The sequence below is a fragment of the Puntigrus tetrazona genome, chromosome 2, assembly GCF_018831695.1.
Source record: "Puntigrus tetrazona isolate hp1 chromosome 2, ASM1883169v1, whole genome shotgun sequence".
NCBI classification, from domain to species: domain Eukaryota; kingdom Metazoa; phylum Chordata; class Actinopteri; order Cypriniformes; family Cyprinidae; genus Puntigrus; species Puntigrus tetrazona.
Window position 1 is genome coordinate 8,403,266 of NC_056700.1, and position 24,841 is coordinate 8,428,106.

The window sequence follows — 24,841 nt, forward strand, 5'->3', positions numbered from 1 at the left end:
CTAATAGACTTAAAATATATAAGTTTCATGTACAAAAATGACATTTTGTGCACTCAACGGGTTTGATAAAGACTTTTTATTGACATTTGTAGTGTACAATAAAGAAAGGTTGTATTTTTTTTTTTCCTTTTCTTTTTGGTTTTCATACATTGCAAATTTATTCCCATTCCACCCATGTCAGGTTTTAACAGCATTTCATCACAGATCAAATCAATAGTATGTAAAACTGTTCTTTCGAGCAGATCGTCCTCTGAAATGCTGACGAAATGCAAAGATTTTCTGAGAACTACACGTTCTCTTGATTTTTCAGCATGCATGCTGCATCACACTTTGGGCCGGCCAGAAAAAAGAAATAAAAATTACATGGAAAAGCCTATGGTTAACAAAATATAGAAATGTGCAGATATACAATACCGCACGTCTAGAAAAACAATGACAAAGGTGGATACGGGGAGTAACAAAAGGCTGTTTTGAGCTGTGTTAGTGGGAAGACAATGCAGCCTTCGCGTAATGCCATTTATTTTTCATGAACAGTCTGCTTGCAAAGCTGGCGGCGCTCTTCACCGAAAGCCAGAAACGGCTCAACTGTTGACCTGTTAATAAAGGCCTGTGAGGTTCACTTGCTGTGGATCTTCATATCAGCCGCTGTCCTCATTCATCAAGCGTAGGCCATCTGATGAAACCAACCGTATCTGTCATTATGCAAAATAGGACAATATGTTACCATCCCACCTTCGCTTTGCTATCGGACTAAAGATTAACTATAATTTGATTGTCATAGTCAAGATACTTCACGTGAAGCCATTTTAATAACACTTATTTAGCTAGTTAAAAGAGGGCTGGTTAAAAACACTCCGCAGTCACAGTGTCTTTCTACGAGTTTAGATGCGATCGACAATCTAGACCTTTGAAATATGTCTTGATAAACATATCATTTTAGGAATTTAAGGCAAATGCCATTTTCTCTTAAATGTGATCAACAGCGACATCCTGAATTACAAAAGCTCCTTGTATTGGTAGTTTACAGTTTTGGGAGAGTTCCTAAGTGAGCTGGCTAACTATAGTTAGTCATCGATACAAAAAGATGATTCAAATAATATCCTGCTTATGAACTTATCTTAAGGACAAGATGCATCAACCTGAATTAGGGAATCTGAAGCAGGGCTCCGGACTAACAAACACGTTTTGTTAAAAACTATTTTAGAAGCGAAACGCACTTTAAAATGACTGAACCAATAAACATAGCAAGTCATAGCAGTTCAGTGCGTTTTGCGAAAAGTGTAATGGCTCTGAATATTTCAGTGACTGAATCTGATTTATCATGCTGGAACAAAATCCGACGCGCGTCAAAAACCCATCATTGAAGTGTAATTAAAAAGAAAAAAATTTTGCATGTACATTAAAGGGTTTCGTATAAAATCATTAGTGGACATTTCCTGACAATGTTATTAATTTTTGCCTCAAATTTGTATTTTGTGGCATTTGCAGCTATTCCAGAAGCAGTCTGAGGCCCTGCTAAAGCATATTTATAACGGTATATTATTATATCTATAAAAGGATATAAAACACGTGAAGGTATGGTCACAGTTACAGTTCTTCAGTAAATTTTAAAGGCAAAAAAGCAATCCGTGCAATCATGAATCCTGTGTGACGCAGAACCTGCGTCGACCAACATGAAGTTGCTTGCTTTCAAAGTGCTTTCTATGCGAGCTGTGCTTCACACATCCAACACTACTGACAGCAGACAATGAACCTTTTAGCCCAAAATTTCACTAACGTAACCGTACCTCACTCAAAATGAAAATTCTGTCAATAAAATGAAGACATTTGTAATGAATTCCAAGAGTTCAGAAACGTAGCAAGGTCATCGTTGAAATAATCCATGTCTTTATTCAACAATAATTCGTCTCTTCCCTATAGCACCATTTTGGAGAATCTTGCATACATTACATATGTCACTTTGTTAAGAACTTGTTTCTGCATGCATACGTTACGTTTTTGAAACTCTCCAAAATGCCAGTACAGGGTGATGGAGAAGAGACAAATTGTTAAATAAAGTCATTATTCGCGCAAAAAATATTCTCATAGCTTTATAAAATTATGGTTGAACCCCTGATGTCACATGGATTATTGTAAGCTTATTTTAGCCTGCCAGTGAACTACGGCTCGGTGTATTAAATGCCGTTCCATCTGAAACGCGTTTTTGAGCTATGATCATGTAAGGATGATCCTTGCCGTCTATGGGAGAGTCAGCTCTCTGAATTCATCCAAAACATCTTAATTAGTGTTCAGAAGATGAACGAAGGTCGCACAGGTTCAGTACGACATGAGGGCGGGTAACGATATGAAGCAGTGACAGAACTGTTTTTTTGGGGGTGAGCTGTCCCTTTAACACTATGAGAAGCTCATGGCATTAAAGACCTCAAACTGACAGGTGAATTAAGGCCCCGATATACTTCAAATGAAATCGAAGAATGAACCGAAATGACGTCATTTCGAACAAAATCAGGCCAAAACGAAGTTCGTTTTGAGTTCGTTGTGGCAGTTTGAATCGGCTCACCAAAGCTAACCAAACTCCCAAACACCTTTGAGCTACCATTGGTCTGAGGCGGTTACGCAAGCGGTGGGTGTGTTCTGAAACTCTTCTTTAAGACGGATGGAGCAACATCTCCAAGTCGATATAAAAAGTTAAACGTTAAGCAATTAATGCCTACAAAAGAAATTACAACAGAAGCTCGTGTCAACAACCCGGAGTTGTGCAAAAAAACAACACTGAAATACAAGATTTCCAAAGCCACGAAAAAGAACGAAAGGAAAGGTAGCAGGCAAATAAATATTACACCACACTGCTGCTATCGTTTTTGTTCTTCTTTCAAAGCCGATTTAAACGGATACAATAAATAAACCTTTGTTTTCAATCAAGTATATCGGGGCCTTTAAAGGCTTTGGAACCAAATACAAAAATCCAACCTTTCCTCATCTACGAATATAACATTCATCTTTAAAAAAAAAAAAAAAAAGAAAGAAAAAGATTAGTAAATATTAGCAAACCCATTCTTTATTCCCTCCTTCTATTTCCTAACGATGGCTTAATATCCCGTGCACTGCATTGCTATTCCTTACACAATCCATTATATGAGAACGTGTTAAAAACACTGGCAGAACATTATATAAACATGGGCCACTAAAACGTTGAGAGAAAAGATGGGATAGGATGAGATAATAAACGCAGTGGCCCAGAGAAACTATGACATTTCATCCTCTATCCCGGTCTAAACAAATCTAATATAAAAGCTTTACTGGACTGAGGCCTCCAGTCATGTCAAAACCTACCATTACGTGGATCTTGATGTTGTAGCTGAATTCCTGAAGGCCGCTTGAAATTATTATTGGGTCTTATTGTCTTGTAATAATAATAATAAAGTCTATAACAGAGGTCCATTCTTGACATTTGCGACAGTCACTCAATCGTCAACGTTCCTAATACTGTTCCATATATCTTTCCGCTAACATGCCAAGCAGCCCGGCTCTGAGGAAGCTACATCATTTTAGCTTTGGAGCATTTTCAGCAAAACGAGGTCCATGTACATGAAATAAAGCATCTGGTGATTCATAAAGCTTAGAGGCGAGACTGAAGCTCTTTCTTCGTTTCTAATAGAGGCCCAGGCACTATGTACCAGAAACCGTTTCATGGTGCGCGCCTTCCCTTTTGTCGGTCATCTCCATTAGGACTGAGCGTGCAGAGCGCCCTCTTGTGTTTGAGGAGCTTAGTGTTGCTACGACGGTTCTGAAGAGATCGAATTCAGGGTCACCACCCCTTTTGACTCAACAGGGCCTATGGTTTCCACAGTGGAGTTGAGAGGTGAGGAGAAACGAAAGAGCACCACATTCAGCAGGGCTGGGCAGAGGGCGGCCCAGTGGAGATGGTGCATAGGTGGTATGGAGGACTTGTTCCTGCACAGCTTTCAGGCTCTTTGAAGTGCAAATGAGAGAGAAAGAGAGCGAAGAGGGACTCGAGCTGGTGGGAGGCATGAGTCTGAGACTGGACGGATTCCCTCGTTTTAGGAGATGATCTCCAGGATGTAAAAGATGAGCTCCATCACCACGGGCCCTTCACTCAGCTGGCAGGCCCCGCTGTGGATCACTGGGATGAGGGCGCTGTCCAGATCGCTCAGGTACTGGGGGAGCAGCGGCTGACCGTTACTGCCTGCTAAGTAGCCCACCTGTAAGACAAAATGATAACTATAACCCCCTGGTTGAAACAAAATTACAAAAGGCATCCCCTCTGCAATACCACTTTAGATGACTAATTTCATGTATTATGAAAAAAATATGCAAATTTAAATGTTAAAATATTCCCTACAAATTCATGAACTTAAAACTGCAAGCTGCAAGAGGTTTTCATCGGTTTTCGTGCAAATTGGTTCAAGTGAGACGAATAGGAGAGCTGACATCATCAAGTAAGCCATCGAAAAAAACACATCTCGAGTCCAAAAGTATTCACTATCCATAAAACCTACTAAATGCAGTTAGAATGATCAAATTTAACTCATGCAAAGAAAGAAAATTACCTATTTTTTTTTATTTATCACATATATTAATGTTCTACAACAATTCAAAAATTAAATTCAAAAGAATTCAGAAAGCATGTTAAACTTAAGTAAAGTTCACACTTTAAGGTTTCAAATAAGTTTTAAAATGGCAGAATTCTTTGAGTCAAGGAAAAATGACTTCTTCAGACTAAAAGCAAGATTTAAATGGAGCTCGTCACCGTCACCTGATCCGAGTCCAGCGTGACTCGTAAGCCCAGTTTGGCCATGCCGTCCTCTTTGAGAAGTTTAAGGTGAGGGCACAGGGCCATGCAGAAAGCCCTTGCCACGTTCTCAGCGAGCCGGCTGTGGTCCGCAGGATCACTCAGGCCATTGGTCTGGTCCTCGCACCGCAGGAAAAACACCTGCGAAACAACACAGCGTTTCACATACAGAGTAAAAAGCAGAATCGCAGAGATAAAAAAAATATGTTCTTTTGATCATATTACTACAAAACTACATCGCATGCCACTGAATTTCATTGTACGGACAAAATTCCTAACTTTAAAAGAAGATGAATAACGAATCAGTGTTAAATACCTCTGTCCAACGGATGACTTTGCCATTGGCTTTATACTCCGAGCCATGAAAGATCTTAACGCTGGTGACTGACTCCATGGATTTTCCATCAATGGGGCTGATCACACTGAAAATAAGAAAAGTGGTTGAATGATCAAAAGAATAATGTTTGTTATGACAGTTTGACAGCTAGATGTCTTTGACAAGCCTTTGAATTCGAATTTCAGGCACAATCCACGTACTGATCGAGATGCCTGAACGTTAAATGAGGCCAACGGCATTTACCACAGTACCCTTAAAGTAGAGACCTGCGCGGGACAGATTTTTCAGTCCCGCTCCCGCCCGCCCGCTCCCACAAGGTTCTGTCCCACTCCCGCCCGCTCCTGCAACAATATAGATTATTTTTTTCCCGCTCCCGCCCGCAATATTCAAGTTTTGTCCCGCTCCCGCCCGCATGTAAACATTAAAACTGTGCACACATGCGCTTCAGACCTGAAGTTCCAGACTTGTGGCTGCTGTATGCGAGTATTTTGCTGCATTTGTCGCAGCTCGCAAAGGGAAGGTGCTTTCCATATATAGAAAAACATTTCCAAATATCGGATTTCCCTTTGTTTGGCTTTGTAGTTCTGTATGTTCCTTTCTTTAATAATGAACTAATATCTGTAGCACTAAGCGCTCCACCTGTGTCATGCTCTTCAGACATTTTGCCTCGGTGTGGGTCTATGGTCTTTGTTCCTCGCAAGAACCACGTGAGAATTTACGTTATTTTGAGTTGTTCGTGTTGCTTTTGTGCAGCAGATAAATAATATTTTATTTCTTTTTAACTATTTAATTTTAAGATATTTCCATTTTGCGGGAGTCCCGCAAATAATTTCATTCTCCCGCAACCCGCACACACGAGGACCTTACCGCCCGCACCCGCGTTCACATATCAAAAATTTGGTCCCGCGCCGCACTGGGTTGCGTCGGGTCCCACGAGACCCGCGGTACTCCCGCGGGATTGCAGGTCTCTACCTTAAAGCTCCACAATCTGGGTTTAAACCATTTCAATCGACTCAACAAAAAAAAAAAAAAAAATCGACTCATGATATGATATTATACATCAGAAGGATGTGTATCAATCTTTTAAAGCCAGCTCTAACCATCTAACCACTATGAAATGCTGGTCTTAAGAGTTTGTAATTATTTAAAAACTGTAGGAATATCAGCTTACAAAGCGGCGGCGGCGGCGGGAGCAACAATGCTATAGCTAAAAATCAAAGCTACTCCTCCTTTCTTTGTGTAACCATTTGGGCAGTGTTATGTCCCACACAGTGATGTAGATTTGTGTGGGCGTCTCAGTTTTAGCTGTCCACTTACCCCTTGTTGACGTTGTGGTCGTCATCAACCCACTGGATATGGACGTGCTCCTGGTTCTCCTCCTGATCAGCTTTCCCACAGGCAATACTGAAATCTTTCATCTCTCTCAGGGCTTGCCGTAAGGCCTCCATCGTTTCAGCTGTAATCTGCACCATCACACCATCTGAGGCATAAGCGTTTGGCGTTACTACATAAATCCTGCATATTTTACACTTGTATGAAAGCACTTTAAAAATCACTTTGTACAAAAAGTACAATTCTGCCGACTGTGACTTTGGTCAAAAACATTAATGAGGAGATTATGTCCGGTTTAGTCATAGTTCCGGTGGGATCAGATGTCCTACATATAAAGAAAGAGGCTGCAAATGTCTTTTGCTGTACCTTCCACTATGCTGGTTTTAGCCAAGTAGCCCGATGAAGACTTTAAAGCTCCGCTGAACACAAAGAAGGAGGCCCCGGTCACTAAAAGAGGGATAAAAGGAAGTAATACATTAAAAACGTACTTCCTCATGCAAAACTTGTGTCATTTACTATCCTAAATAGCATTTTACAGAACGTTTCAGAAACATCTTCAGAGTGCAGCAGAATAAAACTGCAGACTGGAAAATTATATATATCTGAATACCTTTGGTAACCAAGTAGTATCACTTCCCACTGATTTCCATTGTATGGACAAAAAGTACAATGGAAATCAATGGGGAACTGTAACTTAACTAGAAAAACGGGTTTAAAATGACATGAGGGTAAGCAATGAGCATAGATTAATCCCTTTAATTAGATCAGTCAACATATTGTGATTAATGTGATGACATCATTTAACTATTTATTTAGATATCATATATTACCATTACTAAAATTTGTGTCTGGTATTTTTTTGGTTTTTGAAAGAAGTCTCTTAAGCTAACCATTTATTTGATCACAAAGACGTGACAAAGTATGACAGTATATTCTTACAATTTACACAACTGTTCTCTACCTATGATGGTAAAGACACAATTTCATTAACTGTTGCATTCTTTAGCGTCACATGATAATTAAGAAATGCCATATGCTGATTTGATACATTTTTAACATTTGATTATAAGAAATGGTGTAAACACTGGGTAAATCTTTGGGTGCGGCTTCAAGGTTTCATTTGCAAATTCAAGTATCCGTGGCACACCTTTGCGAGGCTGGTGATGAATACTGATGGCTTGCGTCTGGTAGTTTCCATCGTCGTTCTGAACGCACACAAGATGGGAATCCGCCCGCTCGTTGAAGCATGCTCCCATTGCCAGCACGTGCTCATTGGACTTATTCATAGCCTTCATGAGCTGAAAAAAAAAGAAAGCCGAAAGAAATCCTTGTCATGACTTTCCAAAGTTATGCATAATCCTACCACTTAATTATGCTTTTAAGGGTTTATGAGTCCTAGATGAGTGAATGACAGACACAAGGCACTCAAGGCTTTAAATAATCCCTTCTATGTCAGAGGTCTGCCACTACAAGTTCTGCTCCGTCAAATGCTTTTTAAACACATGCTAAATACCAAAAGTCTTCAACAACTTGAGAAAGGACACAAGCTGTTGTCAATGCTTCACTTGTTCGACGGGACATTTGGCATCCATCTGCTATGCTCACTGTGCCATACATATCTCAAACACTCCTCACACGCATTCTAGTTTAAATGTGTTGCCACTAATGTTACAGAAATTCAAATAGCTTCTCTTTGCCAGCATGTGCTAGTTTTATTCACCTCATTGTAGCGGTTGCTCGGTATCTTGATGGAAGTCTTCCTCACTTCCATGTCCACCACCAGCCCCTTCACCACCGGCAAGGTGTATTGGTAGTTACGGAAATCCTGAGGACATGTGAGAAAAATCAGATGTCCATAAATGACCTGACATGGGTTAAGGCATGTGCTATTTGCAGAATAAGAAGTGAAATTAGAATACTCACTGCCAATAAGTTCATAATGGTATGACCAGTTTCTCCAAAGAGGGGTTTTCTGAAGCGAACGCTAAATAGTGGGCAGGGGTAAACTGCAAAACAAGTGCAAAACATCACGGTAAGACACCAAAACAAGTCACGCCATTCAAATCGAGAGCTCACAATGAGCCCCTTTACACACACAACACATAACTGAAAGGCCCCATTACATAACACTGCAATTACTGTAATGTAAAAATCAAGAGCTTGTGTGCCTAAACAGTTCTCATGCACCCAGATAAACATGAGACTAGAATGTACACGGTTTATTCGTGTAAGTGAGCGCGCTTGCATGTCATGGCTGAGTTGAGAAGCTCAGCGGGAAATACGTCGTTAATATATTCCTTCTCCACAGGAGGCCGTGCTTACGAATTAGTGTAGAGAAATTCTCTGTATAAGAACAATGGCATTTTCCGCATTGTAGCCTCTTAGGGGCCGTTTACGCAAAGTTTTTAGCCAAAAACATTTTGAATGTTCGTTTACACAACATGTGTATTTTAGGGAATGAAGACGCATATTGTTTTTAAAAAAAGGTTTTAAAGTGCAAGTTTATGAAAACCCTTCATCAGTTCCATTTGAAACACCCGATAGGGGAATCTTTGAAAACATTGACGCATGCACGATACGTGTTAGGTACGTAGACATGATCAGTGTCGATTTTAAAGGCAAGCACAAGTTTTTTACTACATCGTTGTCGTGTTTGTCAAATCAAAAACTCACATCTGTATTCCGCCCCTAGGCGGAGCATGAGCCGAATGGGAAAGACCTTGGCCAAGGGGGTCTCCCACTTCTGCACCAAAATGCCAAAGAGGTAGGGTGGGTTAGGCAACGGCAGGTCCTGCAGGGTCTGGAAGGTGGGGCTAATGTAAAGGAAGCCGCCATGCTCCTTGCTGCCCAGGAAGCTCTGAGTGAAGAAGGAGTGGCCCAGGTGGCTTAACACATTTCCTGCACAGAAGGAAGTTTGGGATTAGATCAAGCTCCACCACTGTGCTTAAGTTCATGCTTAAGTATGTTCCGATCTGCAAATTGCTATGACTAAAAAGATAAAATAAAAATCTACTTTGAAACTTATATTCATTTGAGGGTTGCATAAACAACTGTGGAATTTCTTGAGGGCCAAAAAGGTCAAATTCAAGTGACTAACTCGCATCCAACGAAAATTATAATTTTTAAATCTCGAAATTCCCATTTGCCTCCCTCTTTCCTGCTGAACCAGAGCTAAATGTAACTGCTGCTTTATGAAGCCCAATTGAATTTAGCATACTGACTGTTGACTGAGCTTTAGACTGTAGTACTAAAATGGCTACAGCTCATGTTTCACACAAATAGAACAAAAAATTCCTCAGGATAAGCCACTATGCTTCCTGATGGCCATTTAACCTGGCTAGACAAATAACATTCTTTTTACTGAATACATCTGAATTGGCCTCCACACTTTTGGCACACATCCTACATTAGGCTCTCAGGGAATGCTGTCAGAGCAAGAAGACATGGGAACTATTCTGTGACTGAACCCACTGACCTTAAGTAGGACTGGGTGACAAGAGGAGGATTGTGTCTGGAAAACAATTTCTGCTTAAGTGGATCCTCAATGCCACCGGGGCCAGCGGCCTCATTTTACCTTTAAGATCCTCCTGGCAGAATGGTCTAATTTTATCTATGTAGGCCTCGCTCTCATTTTGTCTGGATCAGTTTACCAGAACGGGCCCCCTGGTGGAGGCGTATCAGTTTACCTGTGAGAGCCTCCCGGTACAGCTGGACGAAGTGGCTGAAAACATCCTTGGGAATGGTTTTCTCGTCAGGGAGGCACTGTAGAAGCACTACAACCTCTGCCTGGCCCACGGCATGCATACCCTTTGTTGTCATATACCAGCATTTCCTATTTACATCTTAAAACAAAAATGACACAAAAGACTGTTAGAACTCATGGGAATTGTAGGACATTCCTTGAAATGAAGGAAATCCTTACGTTGCTAATCTTCTGCAATTCCACAAAAGAATGACAATAGCCAAAACAACAGCTACCAGTCATGTTCAAGTAGATGCTGCATTGAGTAATTGAGTAATTGCATTGAATTAATTGCTATTTTAACTAATAATTGGGTGTTTTTTAAACTTATAAATATGTACTGTGTGTAAATGGTTTATACACGCACTGCCGTTCATAATTTGAGGTCAGTAATTTATTTTAGTGTTTTGCTAAATTAATAATTGCACAAAATGGATGCATTAAATGAACCAAAAGTGAAAGTAAAGACATTCATAATGTTTCAGAACATTTCAATTAAATGCTGTTGTTCTTCCTGAAGTGTTTAACACTGATAATAATAAATACTTCTAGAGCAATTAGAATGATTTCAGAAAGACTGAAGACTGGAATAATGGCTGCTTTATTAATAAAGGACATAGTAATAATTTACATTTTAAAATGTATTTACATAAAAAAAAAGTTTATATTGTAATAATTTTGCAAATTAATACTGCAATTTAAAATAACTATTTCTATACTATATTTTTGGTCAAAAATAAGTAAAAAAAATAAGCTAGTGAGATTGCAATGCTGCAGCACCATCTCAACCATATTGAAATACTTTGCCCTAGTTTTTATGTTTGTTTAAAGGAAAGAGCAGTTTCAGTAAAAAAATCATGCTAGAAATTAAATATGAATGTGTAAAAAAATATATACTTAAAAAAGGGTTAATGTCATCAAGCTGTCAAATTTTGCAAAACCAGAAAAATAATTACAAATATTTATTGCCATATGTGATTATTGACCTTTGCTAAATGTAGCTTTTTGTCATTTTATTCCAAAAATTTGTTTTAAGATCATTTATTTTCTTCATAAACCCTATCTAAAGGGCCAAACATGCCCACAAGTTAAAGAATCTTATTTCACAAAGTCATTCCATTAGCACATTAAACTCCAGTCAGAATCTCATCAAGGAGTGGCTTACTCACAATTAACCAGTTTGACCATGGCCAGCAGGTTGGCGTTGAGGACAAACACCAGGGGATCAGGACCGCCCTCCTCAAGCTGCTGCATCAGCACAATCTCAGAAGGTCTCTCCTCAACAGCATAGTCTGCAGACAAAACACACAATATCAATGCTATAACTATCGATGAATTGATCGAAGAATCTATTCCTTTTCCTCTCATGGTACAACCCCGACTGATGAACCAACCCAATGAAAGTCCTCGCTGAGCATGAGCGGTGAAGACATAAGCAGAAACACAGATCCATGCACACATATATGCACAAACAACATCAATACTCATATTTAGAGGAGTGGAGGCAGCTGAATGGTGAGGATGGGCAAGCACCTGTGATGTGGCCTCCCGTACCTCCTTTGACGCCCGTGGAGATGAGGATGGGAGGAAGTCCGTCCTCTGGGATCAGACTGAGAGAGCTGCCCACAGGGCTGGCCGTCGGTGCTCCGGTGGCACGGGCCGCCTAGGGCAGAGGAAGAGACACAGATTCATACCACAACAAAGATGACCATCTTAGTAATCAGACACAATTCTATAGTTGTAAAAACTCCTTAGTTTGAACTCCAGTTTGAATGTGATGAATGTGATGTCACCTCAGAAGCATTGGCTCCTGAGGATTTGTTTGAGTACTGGGATGCTGCCACAGGCTGTGTGGGGTTGGGGTTTGCCGCCGGCCCTTTAGATGAGTCTGTAGCTTCCCCATTGGGTAAAATGCCGTCAGCAAACCAAACCCTTCTTTGCTCTCGAGGAACAGAGCCTGAAAGTACACACACAACGTGAGGATTAAAAATAGCTAACTCTGGATTTTAAATGATAAACAGCATGAAAAGCAGTGGTTAAATTCAGTGTAGAGTTAAAGGACAGGTCTCATACAAAAACAAACCATCTACCAATGTACAAAAAGAGATGCTGAGACATTTCCGGTCTCATTTGATGACTGAGTTTTAGGGAACGATAACAGTAGAAGTTGAATCTACTACTAATTAGGCTAGGCTAAGCGAAGCTCCCATGAAACAAACTTATAATGAAATTTAGGGGAAGTGTAAGTGCCCTAAAATAATTCGAACACAGCGGAAAAGTCTAAATCAGCAATCCACAAATAAACAATGCTTTTGGCAATATCCTGCAGACTTTACCTTCAGATCCTGGTTGTTTTAGGACACCAACAGGCACCATAACGGTCGGAGGTGGGGAGCTGAGCGCTCCCGATGCCTGGGCTTGTTGGAGAGGAGGAATAGTAGAGCAGTACTCAGCTGGGTTGTTGGGATTTGGGCTCTGGTTGCAACCTCCTCCCATGTTCTCCCATGCTTGAGCTGATAAATAAGGATCTGGTTATGCACATAGTGAAACTCATTTTAGGGGTTAACTGGTTTAACTAAATTCTATATTTAAAAAAGGCATAACTTCAGTGAAGTGAATCATTCTGGGAAATTCTGAGGTGTACAAAATCACCCACTCTACACAGGGAACTTTATAACTATCCCTATAAGTTTCATATCACTCACCATTCATAAGTGCACGGTGGCAGGTAACACATACCCTGGCTTCTTTTCTATCCATGTACATCAACCTGCTTTTCAGACTACAACAAGCAGCACAGAACACCTGGCCAAACACACACCACAAAGAAAAGGTTTACTTTGACAGAAACAATAGCAGAAATCGCTACACAACAAAACATTGAAAAGAAGCTACATGAATCAGTCATAAAGCAGTTCTCAGAACAGAAGAAGTGGTCTAGAACAATCAGACATCTGTCAGATTAAACCGTTTTACAGCACAGCTACATTTCATTTTCACTCTGTTTCTTCCAGTTGTTCTTTCTAGCCCATATCTGTGAAAATGTCATCAACGATGCAGCAGTTTATCACCAGGGGAAATTAAGGCATTATTCCAGCAGTCTTGCAGTTATTTTAAGTGCTGCATCGACAACCATTTCTCCCTAAAGGATTTTGACAGTTTCACAGGTTTGGAGCTGCCCAACAATCACCCATACTTCCCTGCAATTTTGCTCTCTCATTCTAAGTCAGCGTCCCACTAGCTGACCCAAAGCAGCTTGATTTTAGTCAATGATGTCAGGCACATCTGACTGCTCTTTCTGAAATTTCACCCTATACTATCAAATTTACCAATTAAAAGAAAACCACCACTTTTCTATATTTAACTATGTTTCATCCCTCAACTTAGATGAGTTGATACATATCTGTTCTGCCTCAATGCATGCACCTAATTGCTCTAGCGCAGAGCGCCATTATGTTAGCATTTAGCTTAAACCATTAATTCCTCTGCTACCAAACAGGCATGAATTTAGAAGCCACTTTGCAGCACTTCGAACTTGGCGCAGTAATATCATTACTCCTGAAAACGCCTCCCTCTCATTTCCGTCAATACAACCAATGTGAGTTTTCAGGAGTTAGGATATTACTGCACTAAGGTCTAAATGCTGTGGAGTGCTCTTCCACCATACATTATTGTTATTAACAGTCTTTAAATAGGGAAAACATGGAAGTGTTTGGCTTCTAAATTCATACCTGTTTAATACCGAAGGAATGAATGGAGCTAAGCTAACACTAATATAGTGGCACTAACAAAGTTGATGGAAGAACATAGTGAAATCTGGAAAAAACTGTGGTGTTTTCCTTTAAGAATGGAAGAGGAGTGCAACAGATATAACAAATAAAGCATAATGCGAAATAATTACAACATAATGTGAGAAAATACAAACAGATTGGTCTGCGGGCGATTGGACAAATTTAAACTCAGCTTGAGCTTCCAACTTGCCAGAAGCCAATATCAATTAAATTTTTTAATTTCTGAAAAAAACGTAAGCGGTGCCTATCTATGCATAGCCAAAGCACAATAGTTTTGTGGCCTGTGGCCAATGTGGTGCAAGCATGTTGCTTAAGTAGTTTTGGTGGTTACTTAGCCAAGATAGTAGAGCCAAATCTTATCTTTAAGGGATAGTTCAAAGTAAAGTTACACCACTGGGTGTGTGTGTGTGTGTGTGTGTGTGTCTGTGTGTGTGTGTGTGTGTGTGTGTGTTTGTTATTTATATTAAAAAAAACCACGATACTAAGAACTTGCCACCATTACAGCCCTACACAGAGTTTTTGTTTCTCTCAAAGATTGTGTGCCAATTGACTTGCATTATATGACTGACAGACTGCGATGATTTACGTTTAAAAAAAATCTTTGTTTGTGTTCTATTGAAGAAACATCCTGGATGACCTAAGGGTAAGCAGATAAACATCACATTTTTATTTTTGGGTGAACTAGGCCTATCCCTTTAAGCCTGGCTGCTTAAAAATGTAACATGACACCACTCCACAAAATTTTTGCAAATTAAGAAATCATGTACCTTGCCACAAACAAGCTAGAGACTGTAAAATCCTTAGGTAAGGCAATTGAACAAACTTGTCTTAAAAAACAATAAATTGTACCTTGCCACAAGCACGACAATGATGTCTTCTTTTAGTAAAGGTGAACTTGACCTCGCACTTCATGCAAATGGGTGCTTGGGAGTCAGGAACCCAAACAGGAGCCACTTCCCCCAAAGAGTTGAAGGGTTTCTTGATTTGCTGTCCTGCCTGGAGGTCATTGTCTGGACTCTCAGAAGGGATGAGTAAGCCTGACGAGCTATCTCCATGCTCTCCATTCATTCGAACAACATCAGTCTCCGCTGTTCCACAAGACGCCTCAAGGCCTCCTGTCCTACTCTGTGGCTCCAGATTCTTGTTCTTGCCAGTGGAGCCAAATTCATTCTGGACTTGGCTTGAGAAAGGCTGGGGAATCTGCAGCTTCAGACTGACAGGCTGTTTTGGGCGGGCACCACCATAGGGAACGCTGACAGGCTGTAGCCGGCTGTTGTTGAGTTTGCTTATTCTGCCAGATTCCAGTCCTCGAACTGAATCACAAGACTCTTGTTTGCTTTCCTCCATTTCTTTTTCCTCCGTCACAGAGTCCTCCTTTGAAGGGGCTGCTGACTGGCTTTGTGCATCTTCACCATGATCCACAATCAGACCATTGGACATGGATATCTCCGTCCCCGATGATTCAGACTCTCTGTGCATTCCCTCACGGTCACTCTCTATCATTTTCTCTTTCTCTTCCTGTTTTGACGCCCAGGTTTCTTTCACTGCACTTTCCTTCTCAACCAGTCCACCATTTTGAAAGGCACCCTCATGATTCTCCCTCTCGCAATCCAGTTCTCCGTCACCATTCACCGATTTGTGCAAAACTGCTTCTGCTTTCTGGGGATTACTTCCTTCTGGAAATGCCAGATTACAGTCTCTCATTCCGACCTCACGTACAGACGAACCATTGTCAGACTGCCTTGCCTCCATCTTAACAGCATTATTCAAAACTGGTGGCCCATTCCCACACTCTTCCTCAATAACGGTAAAATCTTGAAGACCACTACCACTTCCCTTGTCAGTACCATTCTGCTCCCTCTTAAACTCTCGGGGACCAGTGTCCTTAATACTTTGCACTTCTATAACATTTTGACACGTCTCATCTTCTTTGACCGGAAGAATGTCTGTCCGATTGCTAAAATCAGGACTAGATGGATAACCGTTTTCCAGCACCACTCTGTTGGAGGACGACAAGTCTGCCAACTGCCCATCAGTGCTCACCAGCTTGCCAATGTTAGGCTGGGGCAGAGGAGGACTGTGAACATCTGCTGGCCGTTCTTCACTCCAGCCCTCTGGCTGCTGCCCCACCCCCTGTTTCCCATCTAACCTGGTGACCTCAGCCAAAGAGGACCCATCTGACGTCTGGGCATCTAGAAGCGGCTTGAAGCTGATAGGACTGTCCCTTGGGCTGAGGTCGGAGTGGGTCAGTGCTGGATTCAGGGAAAGGAGGTGTGATGGCGGAGCGAGAATCTGGGTCCACTTGGCATCCGAGAGAGTCGGCGTGTCCGTTTCATCTGAAAGGATGAGGAGAGAGCTCATTAGCTTCCTTTTTGAGAAGATTGAAACAAACAGAAAATAAATTGAAAAATGAGGTCAGGCTAGATTGGAAAATGTTAAGGAAGTGGGCCAATCTGGTCATCGCCTTGGGATCCATCTGTCAAACTGACACATGAATGCTTTGGAATGTGGGCAGGCATTCCCTTTTTCTTACATACATCAGAGCATACACACACACTGCTCTCCCTGCTTATTCGCCTTTCTTCTGGGGCTGTTTAATGGTTTCGAGCCTCCTTTCACCCCCATTAATCTGTCAAGATTAGTGTCGGAGAGGGGATATACATTCATTCCACCGTTCAGTGGCGACACTAAGAGGGTGGCTGTGTTGGAGGCAAGTCTGTGCAGCTTTTAATGTTCTTTGTGACATACAGGACAAAGCAATCAATACATTTCAAAGAGTCAATTTTATATGGTTGTGCACCAGGAGCAGTTGTTCCGCTTAACCCAGAACCGTGAACAAAATAACACTAATTGCAATATCCTGCCATAACTCAAATGCACATGCAACCTTAACCTTGTAAATTACATGTGCTTGACTACGTGACACCAATTAAACAGTGTTCAGGAAAATCACGGAGAGGCAGCAGTCCTGAGGGGAAATGCTAATTTAATTGACCCCATTTACACTACAGACTGCTGCCACCAGCACAGCTACCTGCTTGTGCTAGCCATGCAGTATGCAATTCAACCCAAGCGGCAACGTCAAACAATTGTTCTACTTCTGTCTGCACCTGTGTTACTCTGTGTTCAGTTTATTATGCTCTAATTCACCGGTCTACGTGGGTTATCTGAAGACATGTAAATGTGCTGAGACAGAGTATCTTTTGTTCTCTCTAACATTACAGAAGTATGCCCTCAGAACACCTTCTGACTGTCAGATTTATTCTTTTTTTTTTCCCTAAGCATTCCCTTACCTTCGTTCTGTTCAAACTCGTCCAGCACCTTGTCCAAGTTAAAGGCCTCAGCCTGAAAGTAATTCTCCATGGGTCAAGAAACTCCACCCTGCCAAGTTCCTTGTGAACCTGAAAGGAAAGTTGCCTTTCTCATAAGCACATAGATACAATATTTTCGACATGCATCAGTAATAGAGCTTTAACAAGGTAAAACAATTACAACTTGCGATTCATCATAAGTTATTTATCACAGAACCTTTTCTTCTTTAAAGGGTTAGTTTACAGCAAGTTCTGTTATTAATTATTCACCTTTATGTCATTCAAAACCCCTAAAACCTTTGTTTATCTTAAGAACACAAATTAAGACATTTTTGATGAAATCAGAGAGCTATCTGAACATATATAGACATATTCCCAGGTCCAGCAACATAGTAAATGCATTGGTAAAAGAATCCATGTGACATTAGTGGCTCAACTTCAGCTTTGTGAGAATACTTTTTTGCACAAACAATACAAAAATACCATCATTTACTCAAACGTTCTTCTTCCCCGAGTTAGGTCATCTGCCATTTTGGAGATTGCTTAAAAATGCATTTGACGTAATCTGTGGTTGTTTACACCTAGGGGAAAGTGTGTGTATTCACTTTAAAATGGTGAAAGACGGAACTATAGAGGAGAATAATACTGAATACTCAAAACTAAAGTTGAGCCAGTGATGTCACATGGACTGTTTTACTGATGTATTTACTATGTTGCTGGACCTGGGAATATTTCAGTTGTGTTGCTGTCTATGGAGCATCAGATAGCTTTCTCATTTTCATCAATAATAGTTTAATTTGTGTTCCAAATATGGGTGAAGGTCTTATGGGTTTGGAATCAGCTTGTCGTATTAAAAAATAATTACTACATAACTGCACCCAAAAAATAAAGTATGACAGGTCCTAATAAATTGCACCATCTGATTTGTAATTAAGCTAATTAAGTTGAAAAGAAACATTATTCTCACCTGCTCAGAGGTCCTCTTCAGTAATTGCAGGTATATCTGCACAAAGGCTCTTGACAGAGCCCTTGTCTCATCCAGTTTCACAAACATTTGACAGCCAAATCTGAAACAGAACAGGATGATAAAACCTCACTAATAACATACAAACTCTACTGGGTTTGATTCTGCCTAAAGCTAAATAATGCCTTGTGTTCATACTTTAAAGGTCTAAAATCTTCCAGCTTTATTTTAAAAATCGGAATATTTCCGGTACTTTGCTGAGCTTTGAAGATGGGCAAAATCAGGTACACGAGGTTGTGGCTGACTCTGTTATATTGCAATAGGCTGTCAGTGACAAAATGGGCAAGGGTGAAGGCCAAAGATTATGCAAGAGACAAGATATTCCACCAAGCAAAGGATTCTGAAAGTAGCAGACTAGACACATTTTACGCTTAGTTAAAGATGCACGCTTTGCCACACTGTCAGCACAAAGCTAAGAAGACACGGGAGGAGGGGAACAAGAAACACAGTCAAACTGCTTAAGTGAGGTGGAGGAATAGGACTCCTGCATTTGCATTTACTCTTTTTTTTTTTTCCTGCTGTGTCTTAAAATAACATATGATTTCTCTTTTGATCAGAAAACATTATTTAAAATACTATTAAAGTGGGAAGTTTCTATTAAAGAAAAACATTAATTTACAATAACAATTGTTTTTTTATATTGATCTAGCTTATTTTGGTTTATCGGATTCCATTAGCTGTTGAAGTCACCTTTTCTGTATATGAAAACACAAATATCATCCTACTCTGGCTGGCACTGCTGAACCATGCAGATAAAAAAGTGGCAAGTTACAGCTCAGTTTTTCTGCATCTGTGCATGGCAGGCCAGAAAAGTCTCTTAATGTGTCAAATTACACCAATACCCCATCACACTGAGAAGTCTTGTTTTGAGGAAAGCAAGCAAAGGAATGTGGGTGGGAGGGTTCAATCTTTTGTCCCAAATACCACAGTGCATATTTGTGCAAGGTACGTCTTCTTCTACTACCATTAGATTAAGTCCTTGAATTTGAGTGATGTTCGAGGTCCTTACCAGTAGGCAGTGACAAGGGACTGTCTTTATGAGTGAGTCACTGAATTGTTCACTTAACAAATAATTAATAAACGCTATTAGCATGGCTGTAGTCACATGTTAATATAAAGGACAACGGCTTTCTTGTATCTTACAATAATGCTTAATTATGGCACTGATAGTCTTGTGGACAGCGACATACAGCACCATTGGGCTACGAGTATCCTGAGTTACAATCCCGACTTGAGGACCTTTCCCCATCTCCATCCTTAAGTCGCTTTGGATAAAAGCATCTGCCAAAAGACTAAATGTAAATGTAACCTACAGCTGACATCACTATCACATATTTAGAATTAAGAAGACCATAGCTAAATCTCACTCTTAAAAAAAATACCAATTTCCTCTCTAAAATTACCTCTATGGGGTCATGAAAGCTAGCTAAGACACAGAGAGGGCTTATTGTGAATATCAAGCTCTTCTTGGATTGTCCCTGGAATTAGGGAGTTGTAAGTTGCTTTGCCATTTAGTAGCTCAGGAATAATAAAGAAATATCAAACAATAATTTAAAGGCCAGACATTAAGTATTAAGATTCAAAGAGTAAAATAACCAAAATGTACAACCTACTGAATGCACTGCTCTTGCATAAACGTAAGCCCTTAATTACAATTCACAACCGTTGCTATAGTTGACTTGCAAACCGTTTAAAAACAAGAAACCACACTGTGACTCCACCCATGGTGAAATACAAAGAGCTTAGTTTTTACACTCACGGCTAATTGTTAAAGTTCAAGTTAATGAACTACACATAACGGACTACAGACTGAATGTATAGTGCACAGACAAATTTTGCTTTGTTTTTCAAAGCAATCATGAACATAAAATGGTTTTGGGAGACAAGCTGGTTGTGACTCATAATACCAGGAACCATACCCGATTAAGATTTAATTGCTTGGTAGATTCTCTGAATAATACATGCACAGTCAGTGTCAGCTAAGGTGCTGTATTTTTACACCTGTAAACTTTGAATGAGTAATACGATTTTACATCCAGGCATTTATTTGCAATCCTTTTGGGAGTGCCAAGAGGTGGAATAACATTTCAGCAATATGTGCTACCAATGAACTGACATAAGGATTGACGCGGCAAAGAGAATATAGAATGTGACTGTGCATGACATAATCACCTAATTCTGTTCAGCCAATCTATTGTTACATAACGTTTTTTGGCAGGGAAACACATTTTACACCACACCTTCTTACAGTTTCGTAGATTTTGTTCTTGACTTAACCCTGTAAAGCCTGACATAAATTATTTTTTTTAAATAGAGCAATTGTATATGTGAAGGTCTGCATCAGGACTGGATATTAGCACTGCAAAACAGGAAATACGTCAAATATATCTTAGCCAGCATGTAGACAGTTTTAGTTAGTAAACTTGAAGCTGAAGTCTAACTTTTGGGGGTTTTTTGGTTAGAAATATCCAAAACCGATATTTGAGAAAGCACATAAGCAGCGTTCAAAACTATCACATTACTTTAGCCTGATTCACGACGGTTTGCTTATAATAATAATGTTTTCTAGTTTGAGTGGTACAGGTGGGGACCTTTACATGGGGACCTTTACATGGGAAACCTGTGTCTTTAATTGCAAATGAGCGAAAAAGAGCTGATTATCATGCTTATCACGCTGAAATCATATTCATTTGAAGGTCTGATGTATAGGTTTCTGAGTGGATAATACTATAAAGCATGTTCTCATTCACACACAAGTTCACATTAAAAACATACGAGTTACAAAACGTGGTGGTAATATTATAATGAATTCCCTTTGCGACGTCACAAGGGGAGCATAATCACATGTGCTTTATTTTTTCAAAAAGACTTACTAAAACAAAGTTACTGGTTCAAAGTTACTCTTTTCAAGTTTCCCTGGTTGGTAGATGCACTGGGGATATGATTCTAGCACTTAAAACCTGAAAATGTCAGATTTTCATGATACGTCACCTTTAAATATAGCCGGAATACAGCTGAAATATTTTAAGGGAGATTTTAATCCAGAAAGGATTATATGAGGCACATGTGAATGAAATTAAATTATATTCCAATTTTAAATGTGCTTCTGGTTATAGATGAGTGTTGTCACGATACCAACATTTCTGTAACCCACAGTTCCCTGTATTTCGCTGCCAAAGCAAAGCACAAAAAGATGCAAACTGAAAAACAAACTACAATAAAAACAATGCCATTCTTTACTTATTTAAAATTGTGTTTCAAGTAATAAAAGTATGAAAAACAACAAGTTTCACCCAAATTTAATTTGTCTTTTAATTAATTAAACATTTAATTTTTTTGTAAATTAAATGTAAAAATTAGATTTACTAATCAAATCAAATTAAAAACATTATTTCTTAAAAATAAAATTGTTCATGTTCTAAACAGTAGTGGTAGTCCTAGCGCATCACATACATTATTCTAAATAATATGATTATATTTCTGGCACAATACCTTAACCGAACTTTTATGTTGACGTGTTGCCTTAAAAACCTTACCAGTTCTGCGTGTACATGATATGAAGCTAGTTTCTTAAATGAAATGGTAAAATGCACGTGAAGTTACCTTCAGAGCAGTTCTGGAGATCTTATGTCTTTATCTCCTCACTGAGATGGCATACGCTGAAATCAAATGCTTCAGTGTATGTAGTAAATAAAACGGCGCACCTTTGCCATTCATTCATTCACACAGAGATCAGAACGTAAACAACGTATCTGTGTACATATGTTGCATTGTTTTTACGGATGTGACCCTCCGCAAAAAAGTTATATGGTGATGAGGAGGAGACGAATGTTTTGTTTGTACACAAAAAGTATTCTTGTACTGAAGTCACGCTGATGTTATTGATTATTCTAACAATCTCCTTGACAGAGCCTTGATCGTGTTAGGATCCGTGCTGCCTACAGGAGGGTCAGAGAGCTCCCAGAATGCATCAAAAATATCTTGATTTGTGCTCCGAAGATGAACGAAGGTCTTACAGTTTTGGAACAACATGAGGGTGAGTAATTAATGACAGAATAAAGATTTTCTCTTTAAATATTTCTTGTTCTGTATCATTTTTAGGCATCAAGCTTGTACGGTTCTTCCAGTTTGGAACACCTCACATTTAAAATGTACGATGCAAAACAATGATGGTGCACAAATAAGAGATGTACAAATAAGACATCCTCAAAAACCTGTTGCGTCATGTTTGATACATTCTAACTGGAAGTCATGTACGGACAATCAGTGGACATTTTAGGAATAATACTAGAAAAAGGCCTTGTGAAAAAAGCATTAACTGTTAATAAGAACGATGAGGGTTGCTTTCAACTTTTTTAAGCTGCTTTTTTTCAAATACAATGCTAAAGGCTTCTTAGGGTTAAACGTATATTGCTACATGCCTGCGACGGTTTCCTACGGCCATTATCGGCACTCCCTGAATTCCCAGTGAGAAGTTTTCATCCGCCTACATAATATTAACGTCACATGACTAGATAAGTTTGAACTTGATCATTTTTGTGTCTAACGCAATGTTGAGATATTTCACTACAGTTTCACTTTTAATCAAGTGCAGCCTTCCTGCTATTGTTCATTTTGCAAAACATCGTTCCGCAGCACGCCGTGTCTTTAAGACCGTCGACGGGAAGCTCAGTTTGATTGCTTCCGCACTCCAGGAATGCTTTCGCTGTCATTTTCTTGCTACCGCCCGGATAAACTTTAAGGCCTGCTGTGGCATTTCACCAAATCCGAAAAAAAAGTCATCCAGAACTGCGTAAATTAAGGAAAAATACAACAATGCTCCAAAAACAAAAAAACAACAACTAGAGCCCTTGGCTGCCACAGCGGCTCTCACAAATTGCACATCACAGCAAACAGGATTTCACTTTCATCTTCTCTTAAAGAAAGAGGACGAAAATAGCATCTGAGGAACTAGCTCTTGTTCCCGTGTCAGTGTCATATTTAAAAGAAAAAGCATTAAAAGTAGCTCAGATGTCTTCAGACAGCAGGGCCAACTACAGGGCTAGCTGTTGCTGAAGGAAGCTGAAATCTGACAGCCTGTCACTGGGTTCACTGGATTTCAAAAGCTTCCACTGCACCATTCCCTCTTTTCCTTAAAGCATCTCGAACAAGTGTGTAAGTCACATTAAAGGGCTGAATGAGTAACTTTAACAAGGACCAAACCCGTGATGACTATATACTCCCATCCTCATCCACTGACCAAGTTTAACATGAATAATACCTAATTATTCATTGGTCTTTGATAACCATATTCCTATTTGTTTTCCAAAACACTTTCTATGAAACCTCTGGTTGGTTACGACCAAAAGTTGTCAAGAAAAAGAAATAAAAAACATTTTTAACGTTATTGTATATTGGAACGCATTAGAATTGGTGATTCATATTTATTCGTTACTTGCAAACAAACTCTTGAAGTGTTAAGCAGTAACGTTATATGGTTAGTAATGATATGTTAATGTTGGTTAAGTGTTACCTCATCAATAAATAACCAGAGGGGGAAAAAATGTTTTAGGAGCTTATAAAGTCACAATTTTAACAGTTGAACGTTACTGGGGTTTATTCTGCAGTCTCTATAGACTCTGTTACCGTTAGCTAACTAACATTAGCCTGTCAAATAACCCGCTCCAGTCATTAACTTTGTGCTTCACTGCATGTGTTTACTAACCTGATTAACGTACAAGCTATTTTTACACGTTTCACAAAACAGAAGACGTGAGATTAAAACGCCCGATCCTAAATTTATCTTTACCGAGAAACATATTAAAGAGTCATAGTTTACAGCTCGCAAATAATCGATTTGCGATCTCGCCTGTACTAAGTATTGAAACGCTGCAATCTATAGTAAACGCATCACAGATGTGATAAGCGAATAACAGTTTGTGGGTTAATCGTTTACTCACCGGTGGAATCCCCAACATCATCATCATCATCATCATCATCATCTTCACGCACGATTCAGCCATGAAACTCCGCGGGAAAAATCCAACATACTTCGTGTCATATAAGCAAGCGGTACTGTTTTTGACATCTGCAGGATACCTCCAGGAACAGCTAGGCCATTTTCCAGTGTTCCACAGAAGTGGAGGAAGAAGTAGTTTGTGCGACAGCTCTCGTATATCCCTCCCCCAAAGGTTTAATGGAGAAGGTTACTACGAACTGCAGCAAGGGTGGGACATTTTGGCTCAAGCTACGCTGAAGCGGCGTGAGATTCCCACGCTAGCGACTTTCGCTTGAGCCAAGATGGCGTCTGTTTCGTAACCTTGTGTGGTAAGCCTTTCACGGCGGGTGACACAACCGTGCCTCTGGATCCAGAGGAAACATTACCGCGGGGCGGCACCCGAGTCCGCGTGACGTCATTATAATGCAACAATGTATCGTCTTCAGAGATCGGATTCACGTTGACATTTGGTTAAGAAACTTATAAGAAATAAACAGATCTTGTTACAGATCTT

The 24,841-nt window shown here is 39.9% G+C and overlaps 1 protein-coding gene across 5 annotated transcripts; it reads right to left on the reverse strand.

Moving 5' to 3' along the window:
- Window positions 1-61: 61 nt before the first annotated feature.
- On the reverse strand, window positions 62-24,639 carry zfyve9a (zinc finger, FYVE domain containing 9a). 5 transcript variants are annotated; one of them, XR_006253094.1, is made up of 20 exons: window positions 24,290-24,638; window positions 18,294-18,393; window positions 17,309-17,416; window positions 14,865-16,351; window positions 12,930-13,029; window positions 12,561-12,752; window positions 12,018-12,181; window positions 11,758-11,887; window positions 11,394-11,516; window positions 10,169-10,324; window positions 9,156-9,380; window positions 8,406-8,488; window positions 8,203-8,307; window positions 7,630-7,780; window positions 6,849-6,929; window positions 6,468-6,630; window positions 5,130-5,235; window positions 4,778-4,954; window positions 3,334-4,223; window positions 62-692 (listed from the first exon to the last, which is right to left on the reverse strand). XR_006253094.1 is itself a non-coding variant. In XM_043263776.1 (19 exons), the coding sequence occupies exons 3-19, from the start codon at window positions 17,376-17,378 to the stop codon at window positions 4,062-4,064; spliced, it is 3,654 nt and encodes a 1,217-aa protein (XP_043119711.1). In that variant the 5' UTR covers window positions 17,379-17,416; window positions 18,294-18,393; window positions 24,290-24,639; the 3' UTR covers window positions 62-4,061. The 5 variants fall into 5 exon arrangements, 4 of the variants coding, with proteins under 4 accessions (XP_043119711.1, XP_043119719.1, XP_043119704.1 ...); XM_043263776.1 differs by having other exon boundaries at window positions 62-4,223; window positions 11,779-11,887; window positions 24,290-24,639; XM_043263784.1 differs by having other exon boundaries at window positions 62-4,223; window positions 11,779-11,887; window positions 12,561-12,737.
- Window positions 24,640-24,841: the final 202 nt, after the last annotated feature.

What these genes read in the sequence shown, in the direction of transcription:
- zfyve9a (XM_043263769.1), bottom strand. Translation starts at nt 17,378, where the DNA reads ATGGAGAATTACTTTCAGGCTGAGGCCTTTAACTTGGACAAGGTGCTG. An exon ending in CCTAGGGGCGGAATACAGAT is followed by an intron (nt 8,489 to 9,155) that starts GTGAGTTTTTGA and finishes CTTGTTTTGCAG; the next exon opens with TTTACCCCTGCCCACTATTT. An exon ending in AAGTCATCCGTTGGACAGAG is followed by an intron (nt 4,955 to 5,129) that starts GTATTTAACACT and finishes GTTGTTTCGCAG; the next exon opens with GTGTTTTTCCTGCGGTGCGA.